This window comes from Orbicella faveolata, unplaced genomic scaffold, assembly GCF_042242905.1.
Source record: "Orbicella faveolata isolate gen_17 unplaced genomic scaffold, um_ofav_v1 contig_1, whole genome shotgun sequence".
Taxonomy (NCBI): domain Eukaryota; kingdom Metazoa; phylum Cnidaria; class Anthozoa; order Scleractinia; family Merulinidae; genus Orbicella; species Orbicella faveolata.
Window position 1 is genome coordinate 31,013,523 of NW_028301536.1, and position 23,803 is coordinate 31,037,325.

Here is a 23,803-nt window from a genome sequence, read left to right on the forward strand (position 1 = left end):
GTGTCTTGCCCAAGAACACAACGCAATGTCCCCGGCCAGGGCTCGAACCCGGACCGCTCGATCCGGAGACGAGCACTCCAACGACTCATTTTTTTTTTAAATTTAGGCGGTTCGACCAAGCCCCCCCCCCTCCCTTGATCCGCCCCAGAATATTACAATAATTAGTTTTCGAGTTCCCTTACCTGTTTCAAAACGAGTCTTGGCACACAACTTTTCAAAGGGAAATGAGCTTTTCTTGCAAGTTCATTGTCATGCAAATCAAATTCTTTTCCATATGAAAGGTTGTGACAGAGATATAAGGCAACTCGGAAGTGACCTCTTTAATTGCAAGTGTAATAGGTTTTACTGTAGGAGAACTGGGCGTAGCAGGGAAGGTGAAGAGAAAAATCAGCATAATGTTTTCAGGAATCTAAACATGGATTCAGACAAATATCAGACATTCTTTATAAAAACTTCTATAACTTTAATTTTGGTACAGAAGAGAAGGTAACGAACATCTCCTTCAACAATGATCATTTAATCTTAGCTAATAATTAATGCTTAATTCCCTCAATACTTTACAGATTAATAGTCTCAATTGCAGACATTTTAGGTCCAGACCCTCGCCCATCCCCAGGGGGGGGGGGGGGGGCAGAACTCCCCCTTAGAGGCCATCAGAAGACCGTAATGTACTTACAAGCGTATATGATTGAAGAGGAGACAGTCTATTTGCCATGGCAAATCTAGATTATGGAAGCACTAGCACGCCCACATCATTCAATTAATAAATGTTTTGAGACTGAATTTAAAGGAGCTCAGTAATGGTATTTTGAATATTTTTGGACATGCACAAAATTACATTTAAACTGAAGCAAACCTGAAAATAGTAGTTTACAAAGTAAGAAAAACACCAAAGAGATAACAATAAACAATCAAAGAACAAGGACAGTTAAGGATGGAGAAGATTAACACAGATTGCAAAGTATGAACTTGATGTAGCTCCTTTAAAATTTTGTGTTAACTGTGGCAACAGTTTGTTTTGTTACACTTGTTGACATTAATTTTCATAAACAAACTTAATTAAAGTTCAGAAAAATAAGGAATTGATATTTTCAATCTCTGCTACTTAGTCATGTCAAACTACCAAAAAACACCGCCATAATTTAGAACATTACTGCCCTAATTGGAACCAACTTGAGTGTGATGAAAAGCAGATAAGTTGAAAACCAAAAATGGTTGAAAACCGCAATGTGAGCACCATGGGGCATTCTTCTATAAGTAACCCCAAATATACAAACATTTAGATCTTTTAGTCTCCCAGTTGTATTGCTGTAACAAAAAATATAATTGGCTTTGAGGTACATGTGCAGGCATGTGGGGTGGAAGACAACAGCAAAATATGGAAGACTTAAAAATGGCTTCAGGAACAATTTTTGTTTTTTGTAGTCATAGCTTAGGCTAATATTGTTAAGAACCATTAGCCAAATGAACGAAGTAATGAGAGTAATAAGCAGAGAATGGCACCCTGATTCAGATGAATCTTGCTAGGCAGAGAATGTCATCTCCTTAAGGTACGTATTATTGTAGAATAGAATCTTTGTTAGGCAAAGAATACATCTTAGCCAGGTGAAGTAACACATCTTCGTAGGCAACAAATTGTTTATAGTTAGCCTAATAATTGTCTGGGTTACAAGCCTAACTGGGGAGAAAAAACCAGGGAAATAAATTGATGGTAATATCTATTTCATAAAGGAAGAGTCTAAACCAAACAATATAATATTTCTTAAGGCTGATTTTCACTAGTGATGGAGTTCGTAGTTGGAGTCAGAAGCATAGTTTGCAATCAGAAACGTAGAGTGATACAATCTAGTGAAAATCAAAACTGACGGAGTTGGAAGTAGAACACTCATTCCGCTTATGGCTCTGTCGCTTACAATCTAGTGAAAACTAGATTGTTGGAGTCAGAAGCAGAAGTGGAAGATTTAACCAATCACAATGCTTGATTCCAGGCCTTGTGATTGGTTAGTCATTCTGCTTCCGCTTCCGACTGTGACAATCTAGTTTTCACTAGATCATTAGTGACAGAGTCGTAAGAAATGGAAACGTTCTGATTCTTCCGACTCCGATTCTGTCGAGTTTTTGACTCCACTTACAAACCCAATTTTCGATTTTCACTAGGTCATAAGCTCTCTTATGATTCAGACTACAGCTCCGACTCCGTTGCTAGTGAAAACCAGCCTTTAGTAGCTTTGTAATCAAAGGCCAGTTCGTTTTATAACTCATTATACATAACATTTTTATGAAAACTAATTCAAGCGAAGACATTTAACACTCGGATAAAAAAATCTATTCACCTTAGCTTTCAGTAGCTTTATGTAAATGGCATGAGGCAAAACATGCATAACACAGAGTCTCTTCTTTACCTCTCCCAAGGGGTAATGAACCTTTTTACTGAACTGCTTGATTCTTGCAAGTAAAGGTAGAAGGTTACTATGCATAATTAGTACAAATCTACTGGCATTTCATCAGGAAAGCCGTTCTCTGATTAGCTATGCTACTCACTATCTATTCTGTTGTAGAGAGTGAGTAGGCTAGCAGTGTGCAGTTAACAAAATGATGGCTGATTCTTTGTGTTTTCAAAGTGACTGCAAAGAGGATTTAGATAAAGTTTTGAATGACTAGTAGATTATACTAAAACAAATAGATTATGCTCTCGATCTCTATGTGTGATAGTTGACTTGGGCAGCCCCCCTTGTCAACTATCACATGATAGAAATCTCAAGGTCATAATCTAATTGTTAAAGGTACATATAATTATCTAAGCCACTGTAATGGCTTGTAGATTTAATTTTGTTGAACTATGATTGTCGCAGGGTTTCAAAACAAACTGGAAATGACAATGGAAAACAAATGGTAGTTTTGATTTGCATGACACATATGACAGTCCAACATTCAGGATGCACAAAATGAAATGTACTAGGTACAATTACACAAGACACCTACACTGTCCAATTACAAGCATGCACAGTGTCCTACTGGGGCTACAATCGTGCCTGCTGATAGCCAATCAGATGTAGGAAGTTTGCAAACGTTTTGACCAAAGAGAAAATCAAACAGTGCAGTAAAAAGATTGAACTCTCATTTTGGTAAACGTCCAAGACAAAGAATCTCTGTTCATGGGAAGAGGCATTAATGAAATTTTAGAGCTTTACGAAATCAATACATACATGTCAAGTACAGCTGTACTTTCCCATAATTATTTTCAAATTTGTATAGGCATGCAAGTGCAATTGAGAATTTACACTACAAGAGATATTTGAAAATTACCTCAAAATTATGCAAACCTTTAGGCAAGTGCAATTTGAAATTTTCAAATATCATGAGTAGTGTAAATCCTTATTGCTCGAGCCTTCATACTTTTACTCATATGTTGTATGACTGGGAAAATCATGAAAGTGTGAGAGTTAATTTGCACTGCAGTGCAAATCAAAATTAATGATAAATTGGCCTGCTCTCAGCCAATCACAATGAAGTCATTTTCTCAGTTATAGATAATAAGTTGGATTATCCCTGCCCTTTCTACTTCTACTACATACAATATTCAATGTTAATTTGCAAGTTGTAAGTTACAGTGGGCTTTCAATCCCACAAATATTAATAATATAAAACTTCCAATCCACAACTCATGAGATTTCACGTTTCTGGACGGTAAACTGTAGTTCTTATCCATTTGAAAAATGTCTAAAACATGTATTTCCGGTCATTAGCAGTTTCTTTGCTTCTCAGACACATATATGTAAGCTAATGGGTCAAGAGGAACTGTGCCATTATCCTGCTTTGTTTCTCTCTTTTAGGCTGGGATTAGCATGTCGCCCCTAACCACCTTTTAAATGAACATTTTGTATTACTCTCCATTACCTCTACAGAATTTAGCTCTCTGATCATGCCTTGCATTCATGTCTTGCCTACATGCACTTTTACTTTGTTATAAAAATATAATGACTGTCTCATAATTTATAATGAGAGGGTTTTCAATAGAGTGTCAAAAAGAAACAGGAAATTACTTTGGTTTTGGACTAATTTACTACGAATAGAGATTGGCTGAGTAGTCTAATTGGTAGGTAATTGATTTGGATTTGGTGTTGGTTTTGGTTTTACAACACTCCATTGAAAACCGTTCTAGTAGGAATTAAATGCTTATACATTTTGCTGATTTTTCTTAGCAAACAGCAAGATGAATCATCAGTCTGTTATAATCACATTCAACTCTGGAACTTGATGTTCAACATGTTAAATCTGATCTAAAAGGCCTCATGCACTGTACATCAAACTGTTTGTTACCATCTCTAGCAACATACAAAACTAATATATGACCTTCCAATCACAGGCCACCTCAAAACAATAGTTCACTGAGGCTTAAGGACAATTTTAAGTCCTAAAAGAGACTGGAAAGTCAAGACTGGGCAAGATTAAGATGGACTGCAAATAGTGCTTCATGTTACAAGCCTGTGTTACAGCCACCCTCCCTGTTGCATGCACATGTCTGCGTTACTGATCAAGCAACTTCCCAGATAGATGGCCTTCTTTTGCGTAAAGTTCACATTTCCACCACCTTGACCCATCAGTTTAAATACAGCTTGTCTTGTTGATGTAAGCAAGGAGAACACTACTGTCAAGTACATTTTGACGTAGTGATACTTGCACAAAGAATTCTAAAAATTAATATTCTACAATAATGTGCAGCGAAAAAACCCTCTGGATTGTTTAGGTTGTTGTGTGACATGGATTGTTGATGTTGCTTGGGGACTTGATTGTTCCTGAAAAATTAAAAAATAAATAAATAGTGTATATAAATGTAACCACAGACATCTTAATTGATAATACAGTTGAACCTCTTGTAAGCGACCACCCAAAATGTCAAGCCTAGGCGGTCGCTTACGAGAGGTGGTGGCTTACAAGAACTTAGACCATATTGAGTCAAACTTTTGCCTTATTTAAGACTGATCAATAGAGTACAGTATATGTGCATTTTTTTTCTTTAATTTTTTAACTGTGTTTCCTTGTGAAAAGCCAATTTCAAGAAAAAACTCCAGTTATTCCCATTTGAGAATTTCCATCTCTTAAACAACCCAGGAGTGCAACTCCTTATTATCCAATTTCTGCTCTATTATCTGTCAAATGGTTGTTTACCGGAGGTTAAAAACAAAAGAAAATTTCAAACTTTTAGCTCTAAAAGTGGCCACAGTCGCTTACAAGAGCAGGGCTCGACACTAACGGTAGCCAACTAGCCACAGACTAGTAGAAATTTACAATGTAGTTTTGGCTAGTAGGTTTTTGCTTTCCGCTAGCCACTTTGGTTAATCAGCAATATAAAATTGGCTGAACTAGTTTGTCTTCCTCAAGGAAGACAAACACAAAATTTACACTTTTCTCGGAAACAATGTCAGAATTTCATTGTGGACATATCATGGTACAGTACCAGGCATGTGCTGTTCAGCATGTATGTCTACTCTTCGCTGTGTGGTATGTAAACAGGGAACTGTACATGTTAATCTTGTTGAAAGAAATATTTGACTAACAAGACAGCATTTTCTGAAAGCACACATCAATGCTCTTTTTTGTTACAAAATTTTTTTCACGTGCAAAATAGTGCGGAACTGTAAAGGGATAACATTTCACTTAGTGTAACAATAAATGGGTGATTTGTCGTTGTATGCATACTTACGAACTTACCACTACAGAAATAATTAGATGTGAAAGATTTATTTCCTTCAACATTTAAACCAGCTGTTTTTAGCAGTCGAATTTTGCCAACGACAGTTTATAGTATTGTTCAGATTGTTGTTTTGCTTTTGAAACAATTCTACGGCACCTGTCTGCGAAGAAGTCTTGACAGTTTTTACAGTGATGTCTTGGGGGTCTCGATATTTTTCCACGGAAGTGTCAGAGAAAAACAGTCCTGAAAGTCTTTTTGGGAACTAGAACTGTTTTGAAACTAGTTTAAGTACAGTATAATTATCAACATTATGTATTAAAGAGAGTCGCTTGCATTGTGCTCTCAAGTCTTGCTAGTAATCCTGTTGTTACTGGACCTACCTGAAATTTTCGCGACACATTAATTGGGTGGATTTCGCGATTTAAAACACATAATGTTACTGTTGACATATAGTACCGCCATTGCGTTTTACATTTTTACTTTTGACATTATTGTACCTTTGATAAAGTCAGTTTACTAAATTCAAAGACATGTTTAAGTAACATTGCCAAGGAAATAAATTTTGTGTTACTCAAAAACGCGAAGTTAAAGTGATTCAAAATACAAAATTTTAGCAAAACCGCTGAATTTAAGTGTCATGAAATATGCGTACCCCCAAATCGCAAAATAAACATGTTGCAAAAATTTAATGTAATAAGGTAGCCAACCACAATGTTTGGCTAGTGAAAGAAGGTTTTGGCTAGTAACATCTAAGTTAGCACTAGCCACTAGGCTAGTAAGTTGAAAAGTTAGTGTCGAGCCCTAGAGAGGTACTATAACGATACACTTGATTTTGGAAGAGAAACTTACCAGTTTCTTGTCCATTTTTAGTTTTATATCTCTTGCAAGGGTGAAAAATGCCTGCAGATACAAAACAATTATCAGATTATAAAATGGAAGTTCTTCATTGTACTTTCTGCAAAGGTTACTTTATTTAAAGCAACCTAATAACATAAACACTATGGCCTGTGACACTCACTTACCTCTTCTACATTGATACTAGCTTTTGCGCTTGTCTCCATGAATTTAATTCCATATTCTGTTGCCAACTGCAGCAAAGGAGACAAGACATGAAATACAGCCAAACAGTTATAATGTAGATGGACTAATGTAGATGTAGACTATAATGACATTTAGATGTAACTTAACATTTGTATCGAGCTCTTAATGGATACAGTAGTGCAGGAACTACATGTATGTTCAATACCAGATCACTGTTAAGCTGACCCTGTACAAGAAATGGACAGACAAGGAAAACATGGCAGTGTTTTCTAGTCTACAGGTCAAATGTCAGTACAAGCAAATTGCAAGAGAACATTAAGATTTTAGAAATTACTGAAGAACATTCCTTTACAAGTAACAGCATGGATTAGACTGTCTTAAATTAGAGTGTGCATTCCTGCAAGATATACGAGACCATTATTGCTGTTTCCCAAATGTTTACTTATAAAATAGGACACTAAAATCAAACAAACAACATAAGCTACATGTACTTACATGTCAAAATGGACAAGTTTACCTTGCTTCTCTCATTTGACAGGAAAAGGGAAAATCCGCTCACAAGATGTTTTTCACGGCAATTAATGCTGGACAACCATGTGCCTAACATGTGATGCTCTATTAATTGTTTATCATTTAACTTTGGATCAACAAGCATGCAAGAGTTGTTTTTGTACATCTCATAGGTACAAGAAAGTTCACAAAATAAAACCTGGCTGTTTAGTTAAGCATACATGTAACTTCTTCTTAGGGTTTCAACAATGCCACACAAACCATCCAAAATTATAAACTTCAGTGTACGCCACATGTAAGTCTACCTGTGTTCCTCTTTCTTTAGACACTGATCTTCTGTCCTCCATGTCACACTTGTTTCCCAGCACCATTTTCTCCACATCAGATGATGCATGCTGAACAGACCAATCAAGAGGCAAATTATCAAAAGTAAAGAAGTACACGGATGTTCGCATTGTTTCTAAGTAAGTTCCTAAAACAAAAACATCAACATTGCCTCAAACTTCCTTGTACCCCCGGGGGGAGGGGGGGGGGCACTGCCATATATGGGCTATATAGGTATGTGCCGCTGTGAAGGGTATGGTTTTCAAGCAGTTTACTCTAGGATAGGGTATATAAATCAGAGCGTTTGGGTCTAGAATAGGGTATCATTTTTCACAAAACTGACTGGTTGGTTGAAAATTTTATCTAGAGTAGGGAAACCAGAAATTGCCACTCAAAAATATAACAAAATCAAATCAGCAAGTTTAAATTTATGCAAATCAGCCTCAGCAGTGTCAATAGATGGGGGGATTCGAGGATTTTACTCTAGTATAGGCTGGAAAAATTCAGCTGAACTAGCTCTGGTATAGGCTAAGGGTTCCAGGAATGACAGCGGCATCCCCACCCAGAAATTCCCAAAGTACATCCCTGGGCTTGTACCCTGTAGGCTGTCCACAGCAAATACATTTTACAAAAGTCTATACCCACATAGGTGTTATTTGACAGTTCTTAAACTTTTAGCTATAATCTAAATGCACGTTAAAACCTAAATTAACAGTGCTCACCTCTTCAATATTTCTGATCCAGTTCTTGATATTCTCAAAGGATTTATCATTTGTGATGTCATACACAAGCATGATTCCCTAGTTATCAAAGCACAAAGTGTATGTAAATCAACATTCTTTGGCAATATTTTTTTAACTGACATAAAAATCATCGCCAACTGATGAACTTAGGAAAGGTGCCCTACGGATGGTGGAGCCAAGATATGCGCCTCAAGCAGAGTATGCAAGTATCTATGGCAACCCTGAGAGTGGCAACCACCAGGCACTGCTACACTAACAGAGTCAGTGGAGATACTTACCACCACTTACCGTCGCCAGCGAAAGGGAGGGAGGTGAGGGAGCAAAAGCACTCAACAGGCATGAATGGCACTCAAAAGCAAACTACATGTTCTCACACAGCTGGCAAGTAAAACACGTAAGCCCTGCTTAACGCCCAAGTCGCTAGTGGAGGGAAGGTGCCTACAAAGCCTGGGGGCTGCAACTGCAGTCACATCCCCAAGGCGCTAGAACACCCGACTGGCCTGCCCAACCCGCAACTAAGCCACGAGCCCCCCGCGCCAAGCCCCCTACAGGCACCCATCACACTCAAGCCAGATGGCATTGGTGGAAAAAAAAAAATGCTGAAAAGAGGGGGGGAATAGGGAGGGAACGCCGAGAACCGCTAAACTATAATTCAATCCACAACGCCTCACTAACAGAGCGATGAACACACTGCGAGCACGTGGGACGACAACACACGTACTAACCAAAAATACCACTGGACAATGTCAGCCCCAGGGCTCTCACGACCATATGACTGCTGCAAATGCTACAGAACGTACCAAACGCTAAAAAAAAGCTAACAGATGGCTAAGGCACTATCACACGCCTACAAAAAACGCTACTGACCAGACTAGCTCCTGGTCATAAACTATGTAAAATTTCACTGAACTATATCAAACGCTACAGAATGCACCAAACGCTAACCAAACGCTCACAGATGGCCAAGACACTAACAACCGCCTATAAAAACGCTACTTACCAGACTAGCTTCTAGTCGTTAACTATGTTAAATTTCATTTAACCATATAAAACCCTGTATGAGACCCCACCGAGCATGATTGCCCTGATCGCTGGCCAGCATTGCCTCGACTCAAACTTCTCTTAAATTACATTTAGCCCCATAAAAATTTTTAAAGTTTACATTTGCCTTACCATTGCACCACGGTAGTAAGCGGTGGTGATGGTTCGGAACCTCTCCTGGCCAGCTGTGTCCCTAAAAGCCCAGAACAACCCATCAGCTTCTACAGAAGTAAACTCTAATATCATGTGGTACAAGTTTTTGTGGCTACCAATGTAGATCAGAGTGTTTACTAGGGACAAACTCTCACGACCAAAATTACTTTCTCTGTTTTCTCTAAATACCAAATGAATAAAGGTTGTTGAGAAAAATGTATAAACCATTAAGTAACAATATAGCCCAGAGATATTCTGGAAAAAGTGTGAACTAAATGTAACCTCCTGCTCATATTCAGAGTAATTGTACACAAAATTGTGTACATAAACTATATGTTTTAGTGCCATGTTTATTCTTAAGTCTAAAGCACTAGAATTTAACAAGATCAGCACTGAGCTGTGATCAATCAATGTAACAAAGAGAAGGTCTTGAATAACACACATTAATTCAGTCTCCTTTATTCCTTATGGTGGTACCATTTGTGGTTTATGCTAGTAACCTTTTTCTGTCAGGGACATTTAATATAACTACAACTTACTGCACACAGTTTATGACAAAAAAAAATCCAATGATAATGGTGTCACGAATAGGGACTTTAACCAAGCTGGAGCCTCTTTGAACGTCCAAATCTATACTATGAAGTCCCAAAATGTTGTTTGCCCACCAGATAAGAGATGGATAAGGTTCAATTATCTGATGGACAAATCCACCAGCCTAAGATTATTTGTTAATCAAAGTATCTCTTTGTCTAAGAGGCCTGAGCAAAAGTGGTAATGCAGGCTTGTCACAAAGTTATCAATTACCGGTAAGTAGCTTTATCTTTTGGAGAAGGTGGCTGACATTGTAATTTTTTCTAATGATATGAGGAGGGGAGCAGGGGAGCAGGGATGGCGAAGTAGTGAGAATGCTCGCCTCCCACCAATGAGGCCTGGGTTCGATTCCAGCCCGGTGCCATATGTGGGTCAATTTTGTTGTTGGTTCTTGCCTTGCTCCAAGGGTTTTTCTCCAGATTCTGCAGTTTTTCTACCTCCAAAAAAACTGATATCTCCAAATTCCAATTCAACCAGCATAAAGGACCCGCATGAAAACCAGCTGAGGCTGATGCAGCTTCCTCTCTAAATATTGTAATTTTTTGTATTCATTCACTTATTTATTCATTCATTCATTTATTCTATTTAGGGCAACCTAGAAGAATAGCTGGCTAAGATCATAAAGCAGTAGATGGTGATTTTCACTGGCAGCCACCTACTTTTGACAAACCTGGGTCATATGATAAAGTAATTAATTAGTGACAATCACATGCTTACTTCCCATCATTTCCAAAAATTATCTTTAGTTAATGTGATAAGGAAGATGCTGGCACAGCACTGGCTTGACAGAGGCCATAAAGCTATGTAAGTACTTAAAGAGGTCTTTAAAGATAAATTCATCATACATCTCATAATAATGTCCACCTTATTTATAATAATCAAGAAAAGTAAATTCAGGTCAGAAATAATACCTTGAAAATGAAGATACAAGTCTCAACCCTACTAATTTTAACAAGCTGTGTGGCAATTTCTACATAAAGTTCCTGTACACGCTCTTACTGATTTTCTTAGCTACAGAAAAATAGATCTGGAATGCACGACATTTACAGCAGGTCTGACAATGGAGTTAAGTTACTTAGCGAATTGAAAACAACCGCAAAATCGACAAAATGCTTGTTTAGGCAAATTACTAATGCCTACATTGTATGTCTCATCCGTCAGACGTCTGCGGACTTTGAATTAAACCAAAGAATTCAACAAAAAGTTAGAGTCAATTCTAAGCGCTACAGGTAACATAGATTCGGGATGAGCGGCTTTATAAGGAAAAGAGCAGTGCATTGGGTCATACAATGACAACAAAAATCTGCTTCGTTCTGGAGTGTGGAGTTGACAATCTAACAACGCTTCATAGATGGGCAAGGAGAAATTTTACTCACCATATCTGAAGCTTTATCTTCTTTCCATCTAATTCTATTGTCCTTATTTTAAAATCAATGCCTGAAAGCCACAAAAAGAGGTGTTAAATGCCTTGACCTGACGAGACAGCTTGATCACACGAAGCCAGTTAAATTCTCCAGCAATTCACATAAAGCAACAGGCAAACTTTGCACGGCTTTTGAAGTTCACCGACCTATGGTGGAAATGAATGTGGAATTAAAGGCATCCTCGGAAAATCGGAACAACACACAAGTCTTGCCAACGCCTGAATCTCCTATCAGTAATAATTTAAAGAGGAAATCATATGTCTTTGCCATTCCAGAACAGTGCTAAAGTGAAAATCGTTGTTCCGTCTTCCGACTTTACGACTGTTGAACTGGGCAGGCGTGGCAAACAGACCCAAACTGCGCTTGCGCATTTCCAAACTCAGAGTAACCAGGCGTGAGGAACGTGCCAGTCTGGGACGAGTCTCCACTTCCGTACTCGGTTTTTTATATCCTGTGAATTGTTTGCATCTTCGTTACGTTATGGGAGAGAAAGAGTACGAAGCAACATACAAAATTCTTATTCTTGGGGATAGCGGTGTTGGAAAAACCTGTCTGATCTTTAGATTCATAGAGGATGTATTTTCTGACTCGTATATTTCAACGATTGGTAAGCTGTTTTGCAAGTCTAGCTAGTAGATTTTTCCGCTTTGAGCTAAAGCTGAGCTGAAATCACTTAAGACTAGAGCTTAACTTCTCCCAAAAATTTTGGGCGGCCATTCCCACCAATCGGTCAAAGAGACTTAAAGTTTGAACTTGGCCACGTGTAAACATCCAAAGTGAGAACAGAGATTGATCATAACAAAACTTGTATTGTAAATTTCTGCGTCATTGTATCGGCTCGCGAGTTGAAGTGGACTCTAAAATAGCAAGCTAGAGAGGCTAATATTGTTTAGAGTAAGAGTGTAGTGTTTTCCCTATAAGCTTGTTGGTTGTTCTGGAGGTGTCCTCGCTTTGTCTATTTTCTTTTTCCGCTCAGAAACATTTTCACAGAAAAATTTGGCGTTTTCCATTCACAAAAATATTTAGGCTCTTCTCTCGACCTGCACCTCTCAGCTTCAATACAACAACAACAATACTAGAAAGAACAATCTCCTACACAATATAAGCTCATTGTTTGTTAATTTTCTGTTTTCGTTTTCCAACTAGGAATATCGATCAGCTTGCAGCTTGATTTTCTTGATGTTTGTTTCAGAATTAGTTTGAATTCTTCTTACAGAAATAGTCTCGCTAGAGCTCTAGACCGGAACAGATTTAAAATTAGATCCTCAAGTTTAAAGGTTAAGCTTACATGTTATGTTATTTATACTACAACAATTAGAATTCTCGCTCTTATTTTCTATGAGGATAGTACCTCAACTCGGCTTAGAGTGCCACGTTGACTATCAGCTCAAAGAAAGGTCTAATTGTTGAATAGTGCATGACAGTTGACAGCCATACCTGTAGACAGAATGATAGACAACTTAAGGTTTGTAATACTAGTTTATTACCAGTGACAGAAGCATATCACCTTAAAGCGTTTAACCCTGGTGATAAGCCTCTGCCAGTGAGTATTAATGAAAAGACAAACAAATAATAAAATGATAGCATAGTGTACCATCAATTTCTTGTTGTTCAAGGTATTGACTGTAGAAGTCGAGTTGTAAATCTAGATGGAACAAAAGTGCGCCTCCAAATCTGGTAAGCTATTAAACACACAAGTTCTACTCATTAGTTCTAGTTATTAATTAATAATTAATAGTCATGAAAGACTTCAAGACCGACATATTCACTATAGTACTCTTTCATGATCGATCAGCTTAGATCTATATGTTTTGACATGCACTCCAAACTATCAGGTACAGCTTAGTGTGTCACATGTACAGGAATCAAAATGCTTCTCCCCTGAATAAATCCATGGATGCATTCTTTAACCCAGAGAAAGAAATCTCTAAAAACATTTTAATTAAATATTAAACAAGACGTGTTTCTTTGTTTTTGTTATTTTACAGAATAAGACCTACAAGTAATTAATATTATATGCATTTGTTTTTGATTGAAGGCTGCTGGGCACCTTATAAATTTTTGTAAGATACTGTTCTTAGACTTGCCTTTATTTCTAGCCAAGGCTCTTTTGATAGCTCTTATCATCGACTGAATTAATTAACTCAAAATCTTATGCTATACATGTACATGTATACAGTATGTACTTAGGGTTACAAATGTAACAAACTCTGGTGTTAAATGTCATGTTACAGTTATAACAAATGTTAATTTTCTGTCATAATTACAGTGTTCCAGACTGTAAGTGAGGGGTCTCAGGTCAAAAACCCGCCAAGATCAGCTACATGAACCGAAAATATTAATAGGAAATGTATAATGATTACTGACCCACTGAAATTTCTTTTTTGACACCTTACCTTGAAAACTAATCTGGAACCCTGAATTGATGTCATGGGAAGGGCTCTGATGGTCTGAACTACCCACTTTCCTGTTCTCTTGCAACATATTTAATAATATATGCAACACTGTGAATTTTTTTGTTTCTCCCAGACTTCTCACCCACTTTACCCCTGGCTCTCTATCCCTTTTTCCTCTCCTTTGCCCCCCCCCCCCCCCCCCCACCCTTTTCCCCCTTGTGTTGTTATTTACGGGAGGTAGTACTGATCTGAGTCTATCTGTTTTTGGCCCCATCATTTAACATGCCTTCTGACTTGGATCTTTTTATGTGATGCTTACAATAAGACCTGGCAACTGCAGAAGCCCTGGCGAGTATTCGGAAATTTGTTTATTGCAAGTGATATTAAAAAAAAGTGTTAACAGTTTTAAAAATTAGTCTTTAAGAGGAGGTTGTTATGGACTCCTCTTATTGCTCTCGGACAGGTACTGGGCACACCAGGGCAGCTGTACCTGTACTTTCTTCAAATCTCATTGAAAGCACTGTACATGTTATCTTTTTGTCATAACCAGGGACACAGCTGGTCAGGAGAGGTTCAGAACTCTCACCAGTGCATATTACAGAGGAGCAATGGTATCTATACCTTGTGTTGTTCCAGAAAATGCCCAGACACCCAGTGGAAGGTTTTTTGGGTTAAGCCCTCCTGCTACACTGGAAATTTCTCCCCACTATCCTAAAAAAATTCCAATGACCTTCCCTGGTATGCTGAGATATTTTCTGGCACTGCATCTTTACGTAGAACTTATAATTAGTGAGTGAATACACAGTTATTGTGGAGATCTATAAATTGATAAAATGGCCATACCAGCTGTAACTTGTTTATAGAACAACTTCACAGTGGCCAATTTGAACGCTACAATGAAAAATATTGGTCATTATAGAGAGGCCCGATGTGTTGCATGGTCCAATTAAGGACTGATGATTATTACTGGAAAATAGTTACATATACTTTAATGGGAAGGTGATTCAGGCCCATTGTTAAATTCAAAGTTTGCAACACATGTGTACTTTCCATTCAAGTGATAATTAACTCTATATACGTGTATGCTTTTTGTCAATTTCAGGGTATTATTTTAGTGTATGACATCACCACTGAGGATTCGTTTAAACACATAGCACAGTGGCTACAGAATATTCAGGATGTAAGTACATGTATAGCCAACAATTAACAGTTGTAAGTCCTGTGGCAAATAAGCACAAACATATTGAGCCAGTCAGAGGACACCTGAACTTATGCACACGTATGAGAACAACTGAGCAGATTAAACCTGTCTTTCTTCTTATGCCTGCATGAACATACATGTATGCTGTACTTTCATGTCACAGTGAGGATGCGGGTGACATAAATCAAGCATACACTGTAAGTACAAGAAAGTCAACCAGTCTTAACTCCGTATGACCCAAACTTCTATTAAAATATTGCAAACACAATGTGACAGCTAGACTCCACCATATTGTTCAAGAACAACAATTGATGAGGGTTGGTGTCAGTTCTCATCCTGAGAGCCACACATCTATTTGACTGGTAAGGATGAGCTGAGTCTAGTATGTCTCAGTCATGTATCTATTTTTCGACAACTCAGATGGTTACATCTGACATTAAAATCATCAACAATAGATGAGGTTGGGGGTTGGTGCCTGGAAGGATGGTGGGACTGAGAGCATAGGGGCAAGCGCCAGGGTATCCCTGGCAGCCCTGTGAGCGGCAACCACCATCTGGCACCGTCACAATGACAATTCAGTGGAGATGAATTAATACTTACTAAGAGGAGAGGGGAAGGGAGGGACAGAACAGCACGAAAGCTAGCAAATGCAAGAACACAAGTGATTGCACAATGTCTCACAGAAACCAGAACTGTACAAAAGTCAAGCCCTGTCACTTACCGGGCAACCCCACGGCAGAGGTGAGCTGCCATGATGAGGACCACTACCTGCATTGTCTTGATTTTAACTATGCCTAAATTACATTTAGCCACATTAAACTGAGAGCCTCACCTCACATCTCATGATGCTTTCTTTGCAGAATGCTTCACCGGATGTTTGTAAAGTTCTAGTGGGTAACAAGGTGGATGCTGAAGATGAGAGAGTCATAGAGAGTTCAAGAGGAAAATTAGTAAGATCAAATTTGTTTAGTACTTCAGAGTTCTCAGTGCATTAAATTTACAAATTGCCTGACTACCTAATGTACTATCTAATTTTCTAACTGGAATGTGTGAATAGCAAGAGTGTTAATTTTTCTCTCTTTCTTTCAGATAACTGAAAATTCTGATTCAGAACTAGAATTTTTTGAAACCAGTGCGCGGTCAGGAGAAAATGTGACAGAGGTGAGAAGAATATTAAGCGTTCCAAAATCTTTGCCACTTGGAACAAATACATCCCATTCAGTGAAGATCTGCACTTTTATACTTCAGTAGATGTCAAAACTTCCTACCCTATTCCAGGGTCACTATTTCTCTGAAACTATTCCACTAACCACAGTCAGTTGCTTGTAAAGTTGTCATAAAATGGTGTGTATTGTCAATGCATCAATAAGTAAGGTTCTTTCAATTTCAAACTCAATTCCTAGTCTGGACTGAACTGATCATACCGACCTGACTGATCAGTTTCCTGGCATTAAATGACACCCTGTTTCACAGAACCCCTTACTTTTAGCATCAGCACACTATTCCAGACTGATCTACCAGAAAACCCTACCCAGTGGCACATACTTGCACCCATATAGCTGATAAATATCAATGCATGGAACTGCTCCCACGCTCCCACTTGGTTGCTAATATGTACTGTGGGTTTCCAGCTGCAGCTGAACATGGTATGGTATAGGGCAAAGGGCACAAACTCACCTGATTCTATACAGAGTACCATATCCTCTGTGGGTAGAGCAATCCCTGTGTTGTAAGCAAATTGATTTTGGCCTGATTAATTTGCAGTCAAATTATATCATGGCATCATTATGTCTCATTCTTATGTATTCCTCCCTGCACATCAAATTATGCAGCAATTTGTTTTTAATGCATTTAATCTGTAGTTTTAGGTGAAATATAAAATGTGTTACTTTCAGGCTTTTATGGCAGTTGCCAGGAAGATCAAAGAATTCAGGGAAAGAAAGGTCAGTTTATCAGTTACACTGCAAGGCTAAAACAAATCTTACTTAAGGTTACAGTATACCTTCAGGGGTGTCTCGCGCGCAGGCTATGTAGCGCGTGCAGTTTAAGCTGTAGATACCTAAACCCCTATATCAAATTAAAGCTTATGGAGCTTGCTATCAAACTATACCAAGAATTTTGAAAGAAAATGAATTGTCGAATTTTTCACGGCCACTAAATGCGAGCGCCCGAATCACCTTTCGAAAGCTACAAGTCAAAGCGAATTTCGTTTTTCGCCAATTTAATTTTTTCCTCGGTTTCAGGGCCCAAAGCGCTTAAAAAGCGTGTCTGCCTTTTGGCATATTCAATTGCAGTAAAAAGTTACAGAACATTTTCGAAATAGAATTAAAAAAATGTGGAGTGATCGTACAAAAATCGCTCTCGAAGAAAAAGTATTTCGAAATTAACAATTCCCAGACACGCTTTTGTAGTTTATATGTTAAACTAGCCACTGTCCAAATTTAAGAGCAATTGAACAAATTCCCTTTGAGTTATAACTCTTTAAAGTGTCTGCTTCAAGTGAAAAAATTTATTCGAGAAAACAGCGCTAAGAAAAATTTTCTGCTTCGCAAACAAACTCCGCCCACAAACGCCTTCAACTGGGTTCTCAGATAACTAAGCCAATCAGTGCAGGGAAAGTTTACTACCGTTGACCTCCTGGTGAAATTTACGCGTGAATCTCTAAAAAACTCTTGTGTTTCGCAATGCGCTCAAGGAACCGAAGTCAGAGAGAGATTTTTTCTGTAGCTCGGTTTTTCTTGAAGCTGGTCTGGCAAAATGGGGAAGACTAAAAAGGATACGAACGCTAGAGTGGCTGAGCGAAGGAAACAAACAAAAGAAAGCGCGGAGAGCAACTGTGTGTGGGCAACTGTGCATGAATAATATTTCAAATGGTCTCAATGAGTCCGACGATTCGTCGATATCGGACTCATCAGAAGAGTCTCTGTCAGCATCCCTATTATTGCTGTCAAGTTCCGATACTTTTACAGAACCTTTCTTTTCTCTTACCACAAATATTTGCCCGCCTTATACGATAACTATAGCTTCATCCGCGTGGCGAACTTTCGCTTCTTCACTCATTGATGTATTTTCATTCGTTCTTCGCTGTTTTCGCTTTTTCGAACCGGTCCATGGTTTAAACGTGGCCTATGTTTACTTATAACTTAATAGAGACACGCCTAATATCAAAAATGCTGGGTAGTCAGAACAACAATGCTGATCAACTGAGTAGTCACTTCGTGAGATCCATACAGGTAATTCCCGCGAAAATCGTCTCGGTTGATTGCATACGCGCCATAGGGCTGTCAATCAAGAGGTAAACTTTTACTTCCGGTGAAAACGTAAAACCGCCATTTCTCCGCCAATATTTAGCCTTTTTCAAAAATTTTTTTCAGAAGTTAGAGATTATTCTTCGACCACTATTTTGACCCAAAAATCCAAATTTGAAGAAAATTGCCGACCCGAAGGTATACTGTAACCTTAATGTAACATGTAAAAAATTTCTCCACGAGCTCCAAGCGCAGGACCATCTGACTTTTGAGGGGGTGTGTGGGTGATTTTGAAAAAAAATATCCTGCAAGAATGCTTGTACCCAGAGAAATTCATGAACATGAACACTGCCAAAAAAAAAAAACAAATCCTTCAGTGAGCCGAAAAAAGGGCTCCATGTTATAGAGAAAAAAGATGCCATGCGTACACACATCTTGAGCAAAAAAATTTCTAGTACACGAAAAGTCAAATGTCCCACCCCTTATTACTCAGTTAACTTAATAATTGTTGTGCTTTGTTTGCCTGTCACGTAGAATTTAGATGAAAATTGTTAAGTAACACAAATTTATCGTAAGTAAATTATACAGCAAAAAGTAATTTTAATGATAATAAAACATAAAATTATGCAATTATATTTTTCACCTGCTATGGTAGTAAAAAATAAAAATGTTTAAGGTTCTGTTGTCTGCTGTGTAATTATGCGCCGAGTTGAATTAAATACATTTGTCACTTTTGTAACTCCAGGGTTGCAAAACAACTTTTTAATAAATTATTTAAGTGGTTTGAACCCAGGAATTACACTGTAAATAATGAGTAGTTCGTCATGTGTGATCGTCCAGTGAGGGTAGTTCTGAAAAGAACTGTTTTTGGTGACTGACGTTTCTGAGCTGAGCAGAAGTTATTTTCAAAGTCAAATGAAAATGCTTTGTCCGGCGATGGTGTCATAAGACTGATTGGTCAGTTTAGCCGTGATGGCATTGGCTGTAAGACTCGTGTGTAAAGTTTTTTAACAGTCACTGGTCATAATATCAGTCCAATTGAGTTTCAACCACTCTCGTGGTACAACTCTCTGAAAGTTGTGGCCCGTCTTATTCTCAAAATTCTTGAAACAGGATCTTCTGTTTTTTAATCGTTAAGGTAAAATGATCCAAGTTGTGTTCTCACTTGATTTCCAGGGTGCAAGGTTTGCTTATCAAGATGGCCTTAATCCCGTACTTGAATCAGAACAGCAACAAGAAAATTCTCACTCCGCTGCTTGTTGCAGTTCGTGAAAGGCTCAGTTTCCATCAATTTTATAATGCCTGATCACAGGAATTGAATGGCCGTATCCGTAGGAAGACGGACATTACGTCTCAAATACATTATGCGTCCAACTGACATAATCACAAGACTGTTAAGTTCGTCCTACGCTTGTTCTACCATAAATACGTCTTATTTTCCGTATTTAACTAACCGCATAATACAATTGAGACCTATGATAAGTCTTCCTAGGTAGCTACGGCCATTGACGCACGAGTTAATTAAAGGTTATTACTATAATTAAGGACAAAAATCAGCGATAATAATTTCGAATGACGTTTCGATGACACGTTCGTCATTTTCAATTCATTGTAGAGTTTTTAATCACATGCAAAGAGACTTTCACACGTATTCTCAATATATAAAGAATCCGTACGAACCTGACATTTAGAATTTGAAAACGATGAACGAGTCAGTCGAAATTTTTATGGCTGATTTTTATTCTTAATTGTTTGTCGAAAGCCTCCGTTATCACTATAATAACACTAGTTATGCAATGCTTTTCAGTGGTTTACCGTGAAATATCCCACGATCAAGTCACTTGTATTTTCTCGTTATACACACGAGGCTTTAGGCGAGTATACCAAAAAAATACAAATGAAAAGTTCGCTGTCTCATGGTACACCATTCGAAAGCATTGCATAACTATATTATACCATGCCATGGAAAATACAGTGGCCAACACAACCTATGGCATGGTATAAATAAATGTAAAATACAACAAAATCATGCTATTATAAGGTATTATCAACGGTTTGTAAATTTTGGAAGCTTTGTACCCGTTTGCGTTTTACACTTTGCATATATATATTTAAAGATGCGTTAAAGCGTGACGTGAAAAGTTTCTCGATTTTTCCATGGGACTCTCACTTCTCGGGGGGAAAAAATAATCAAATTGAGTTCGAGGAATGAATAAATAATATTTTTTTGTTATATTCCAAAGCATATTCGTATTCTCGGTATTGGACTGGAACTAGCTTGCGATCGAGGCTCATGCGGGGGAATATCATTAAAAAGAGATTTATGTCATTTGCATTTGAAAAGATTCCCCGCATTAGCCTCGGTTGCAAGCTAGTTCCAGTCTATTACCGAGAATACGAATATGGCCTATTGGCAGCACCTCACAGCTCTAGTGTGGGTCAAAACTACTTATCTTATGCGCAACGAAAACTTTGGTGAATATTCAAATTGGGATAAATATTTTATTAGAAATCGCACATAGCTTTTAAATATACTTTTTATTTTGTAGCATAAGAGGTAGTTTTTATATTAGTTGTTTTAATAATAGTCAGAACGTTACAACTAGATTTATATTTTGTTAAACATTTTTAAGTAGAAGTAATTGAATATTTACAGTATTACAGCTGATGAAGACATTGTCCTCTGTTGGGGCTTCCTAGGGTAGTGGAGGTGGGAAGGAAGAGGAAGAGGGCGTGGAGACGATGGGTAGAGGGAAAAGGGGGGGCTCTTTTCCTTGCCAGTGTTCCCTGTGCGCTTTCTTTCTTCTCTCCCCAACCTCTAAACTGCTCTGAGCCTACACGTAACGGTCAAGACAGCACTGAAGAAGGTTCTACAGAGGAGAGATCTTCATGCGTGAAGACTGGAGGCCACGCGCGTTCGTACTTTGTTTTGAGCATAATAATCAACAATCTTGTTCTTTATATTTCGTTGAACCCAATCAAGGACGAAAGATTTTTTCTCTTCTGTCACATAAGAATTCCTCTGTGCAGCTTATAAAAAACAAAAACAAAAAAAGGTGGGATTTAAATAACAATTTTGGTCAAAATTTTGTCCAAAAACAAAAAAAACACATTTCAGTCCAGGCCTAGGATTACTCTTCACTCATTGAAAATGTCATGAAAAACATCCATACATTTGTCTGTATTTTTTTCCCCGCGAACCGCGTCTGGACGTCCGTCTACCCAGCCAAATTTTACAGACAAATGTATGGAAAATTAGAAAAATTAACTGAGCGTCTTCTAGCCAAGCTACATCCTCCAAACTTTTCTACCTAGTATTTCAACGGTTTGATTCACAAATTGTGTAAAATTCAATTTTCGAAAAAGTTATTTGCAATCGGGTTCCCATACAAACACTAATTTCTGACCGCTTTGCCTACCCTTCAAGATGGCGGCGAAAACCGCGATAAGGTCTATTTAAAGTGAAATAGTTAGTGGCAACTCAAAGTACCGGGAAACAAAATATATTAATATATACCGATGTTTAGTCTAAGAATTTTATCGCAATCCGAGAGTTTTAAGAACTTTCTTTGAGGTCAGGGCGAGTGATTAAGGATCGTTAAGGTAATATAGTTAAACTAGCGGGAATCCCGCCGGATATCCCGGACTCTTGCAGTACGAAACCCTTGCCATTTTACTAGCGTTTAAAAATTTTACATGTTTCTGAATGTTTGTAGTTGTTTTTTCAATGATGTATGTTTTTATAGTTGTCAGATTGCACTTTATACGGATAGTGCGTTGGTGACGCAATAAGCGATTCTAGAAATTCTGAGCAAGTTGGCGGGCTCGTAGAACAACACAAAATAGATATAATAGATATCCTTGTGAATGAATTAAAATGAATGAATTAGTCATGCCTGTTTGATTTCTTTTACTTTATTACCTTCTCCTGCCAACGTTTATAGCATTGTCAATTTCAAGAGTTCATTGGACCCTTTTTTCGCGAACAATTGACATGGTAAGGAGTTAGCGCTGCTGGATGGCGAGCATAGAAACGTTAAGTTAACCATGTTGATGCAAACACCCCATACACGAATAGACCATTACTTTCCTTTTGCCTCTGTGTCAAAACGAATCTTCATGCCAAACCATTCATATGAAAATATGTTCGCCCTACAGGTTAATTTTCATGTAAATCAAAAGGTAACTCGGAATTGTCGGAAATGGCCTATTTCCAGGCGTTAACGGCCTAAATACATTACAAACCGATTGCAATACCTCTTATCGTCTCTTTCTTTCTTTTTTTCGTTACCCTCTATCTTGGGCAAAACTTATAACATAGCGCGCTCAATTCCTATTGAGCCACTAACAACTGGATCATTGGAAAATGCAATTCGAGAGTTTTCATTGGCTTAGCCATCATGGGTTATGAGTCATTATACCATGCTCCAAGAATATGGTAAGCGTACGCGTGATTTTTTGGAACTTTTTTTCAGTTTAGTTTTCTATATTTGGGGGGCGTTTTTAATAAAACAATTATTCCACTCGCGCTTGTTGGATATGAGATAATTATAGCCAACTCGGCGCACGCCTCGTTGGCTATCTACCATCGCCAACGCGCGCTCGTGGAACAATAATATACGCACGGCCGTGCGTATATAACATGACATGAGCAGTTTCATTTTGGTTGCTAAGTTTCTGTCGAGTTTAGCTTCGAATTCCCTTAGTGAAAGTGTCGGCAATGTGAACATCATTCTGAACAATCCAAACTCTACTTTTACCAAGCTAAGATGTTTACTAAAGCTTGAATACTTTGACTGTGTTTGCCTACATTTTGATTGAGTATTGTGACTTTGTTTGCCTACATTTTCATTATTCAAAGCGAATTTTTTAACAATTTTAGAAACCAGCTTAAGCGTTCTCGCTCAACAGCCGTCGCTCAACTGATTGTGGCGTTTTTTTAACCAGCAAAAAGGATCAAAAAGACCTCGAGCAACTCTAACGCTTCTCTCGTGCTCTCCAAACTTCCAAAGTGCATCCATAACTACTGATAAACGCACAGCTAAAGCATGAACCAATTCTTTTACTCGAGAAGCCAGAGTTGCTCTCGGCTTCTCTTGCACTCTCCAAACTTCCCGCGTGCATCCATAACTCGATACGTACGCTAAGCATGAAACAACAATTCTTTAGTAGCTTTTAGTAGCTTTGGAAAATTGGCCGGTGAAATGTAATTAATCCGAGGGCCGGAAGGGATAAGAACCTACGCGGATCGTAAACACGAAAAAATGAGTGACCTGTTCACTAAACATGTGAAAGCACGAGTCTACTACCATGCAAAACACGATCAACATTAGTAGTAGTGAAATCCCACGCATCGGTCAGTACTCCTCCTTGCGTTTCATACCCATATATCAAACCGTCTTCCTAGTAACAGCGCTTTTTTGCTTTCGTTAACAG

The 23,803-nt window shown here is 38.2% G+C and overlaps 2 protein-coding genes across 2 annotated transcripts; one reads left to right on the plus strand and one right to left on the minus strand.

The window, feature by feature from the left end:
- Positions 1-439: 439 nt before the first annotated feature.
- LOC110053544 (ras-related protein Rab-8A-like) lies at positions 440-11,868 on the minus strand. Its single transcript, XM_020759788.2, has 8 exons — positions 11,669-11,868; positions 11,475-11,535; positions 9,487-9,547; positions 8,293-8,370; positions 7,552-7,641; positions 6,718-6,783; positions 6,545-6,595; positions 440-4,796 (listed from the first exon to the last, which is right to left on the minus strand). Exons 1-8 carry the CDS (start codon positions 11,790-11,792, stop codon positions 4,707-4,709), a joined length of 621 nt encoding a protein of 206 aa, XP_020615447.1. The 5' UTR covers positions 11,793-11,868; the 3' UTR covers positions 440-4,706.
- A 68-nt stretch (positions 11,869-11,936) lies between these two features.
- On the plus strand, positions 11,937-22,260 carry LOC110053543 (ras-related protein Rab-8B-like). Its single transcript, XM_020759787.2, has 8 exons — positions 11,937-12,129; positions 13,139-13,199; positions 14,469-14,529; positions 15,021-15,098; positions 15,980-16,069; positions 16,209-16,280; positions 17,015-17,062; positions 19,544-22,260. Exons 1-8 carry the CDS (start codon positions 12,003-12,005, stop codon positions 19,637-19,639), a joined length of 633 nt encoding a protein of 210 aa, XP_020615446.1. The 5' UTR covers positions 11,937-12,002; the 3' UTR covers positions 19,640-22,260.
- Positions 22,261-23,803: the final 1,543 nt, after the last annotated feature.

Coding starts and splice junctions, on each gene's coding strand:
- LOC110053544 (XM_020759788.2), bottom strand. CDS start 11,792: ATGGCAAAGACATATGATTTCCTCTTTAAATTATTACTGATAGGAGAT. Junction 11,536..11,668: donor CACATTCATTTCCACCATAG/GTCGGTGAACTT, acceptor TGTGGCTTTCAG/GCATTGATTTTAAAATAAGG. Junction 4,797..6,544: donor TAAAAATGGACAAGAAACTG/GTAAGTTTCTCT, acceptor TTAATTTTTCAG/GAACAATCAAGTCCCCAAGC.
- LOC110053543 (XM_020759787.2), top strand. CDS start 12,003: ATGGGAGAGAAAGAGTACGAAGCAACATACAAAATTCTTATTCTTGGG. Junction 13,200..14,468: donor AAAGTGCGCCTCCAAATCTG/GTAAGCTATTAA, acceptor TGTCATAACCAG/GGACACAGCTGGTCAGGAGA. Junction 16,070..16,208: donor AGAGTTCAAGAGGAAAATTA/GTAAGATCAAAT, acceptor TCTTTCTTTCAG/ATAACTGAAAATTCTGATTC.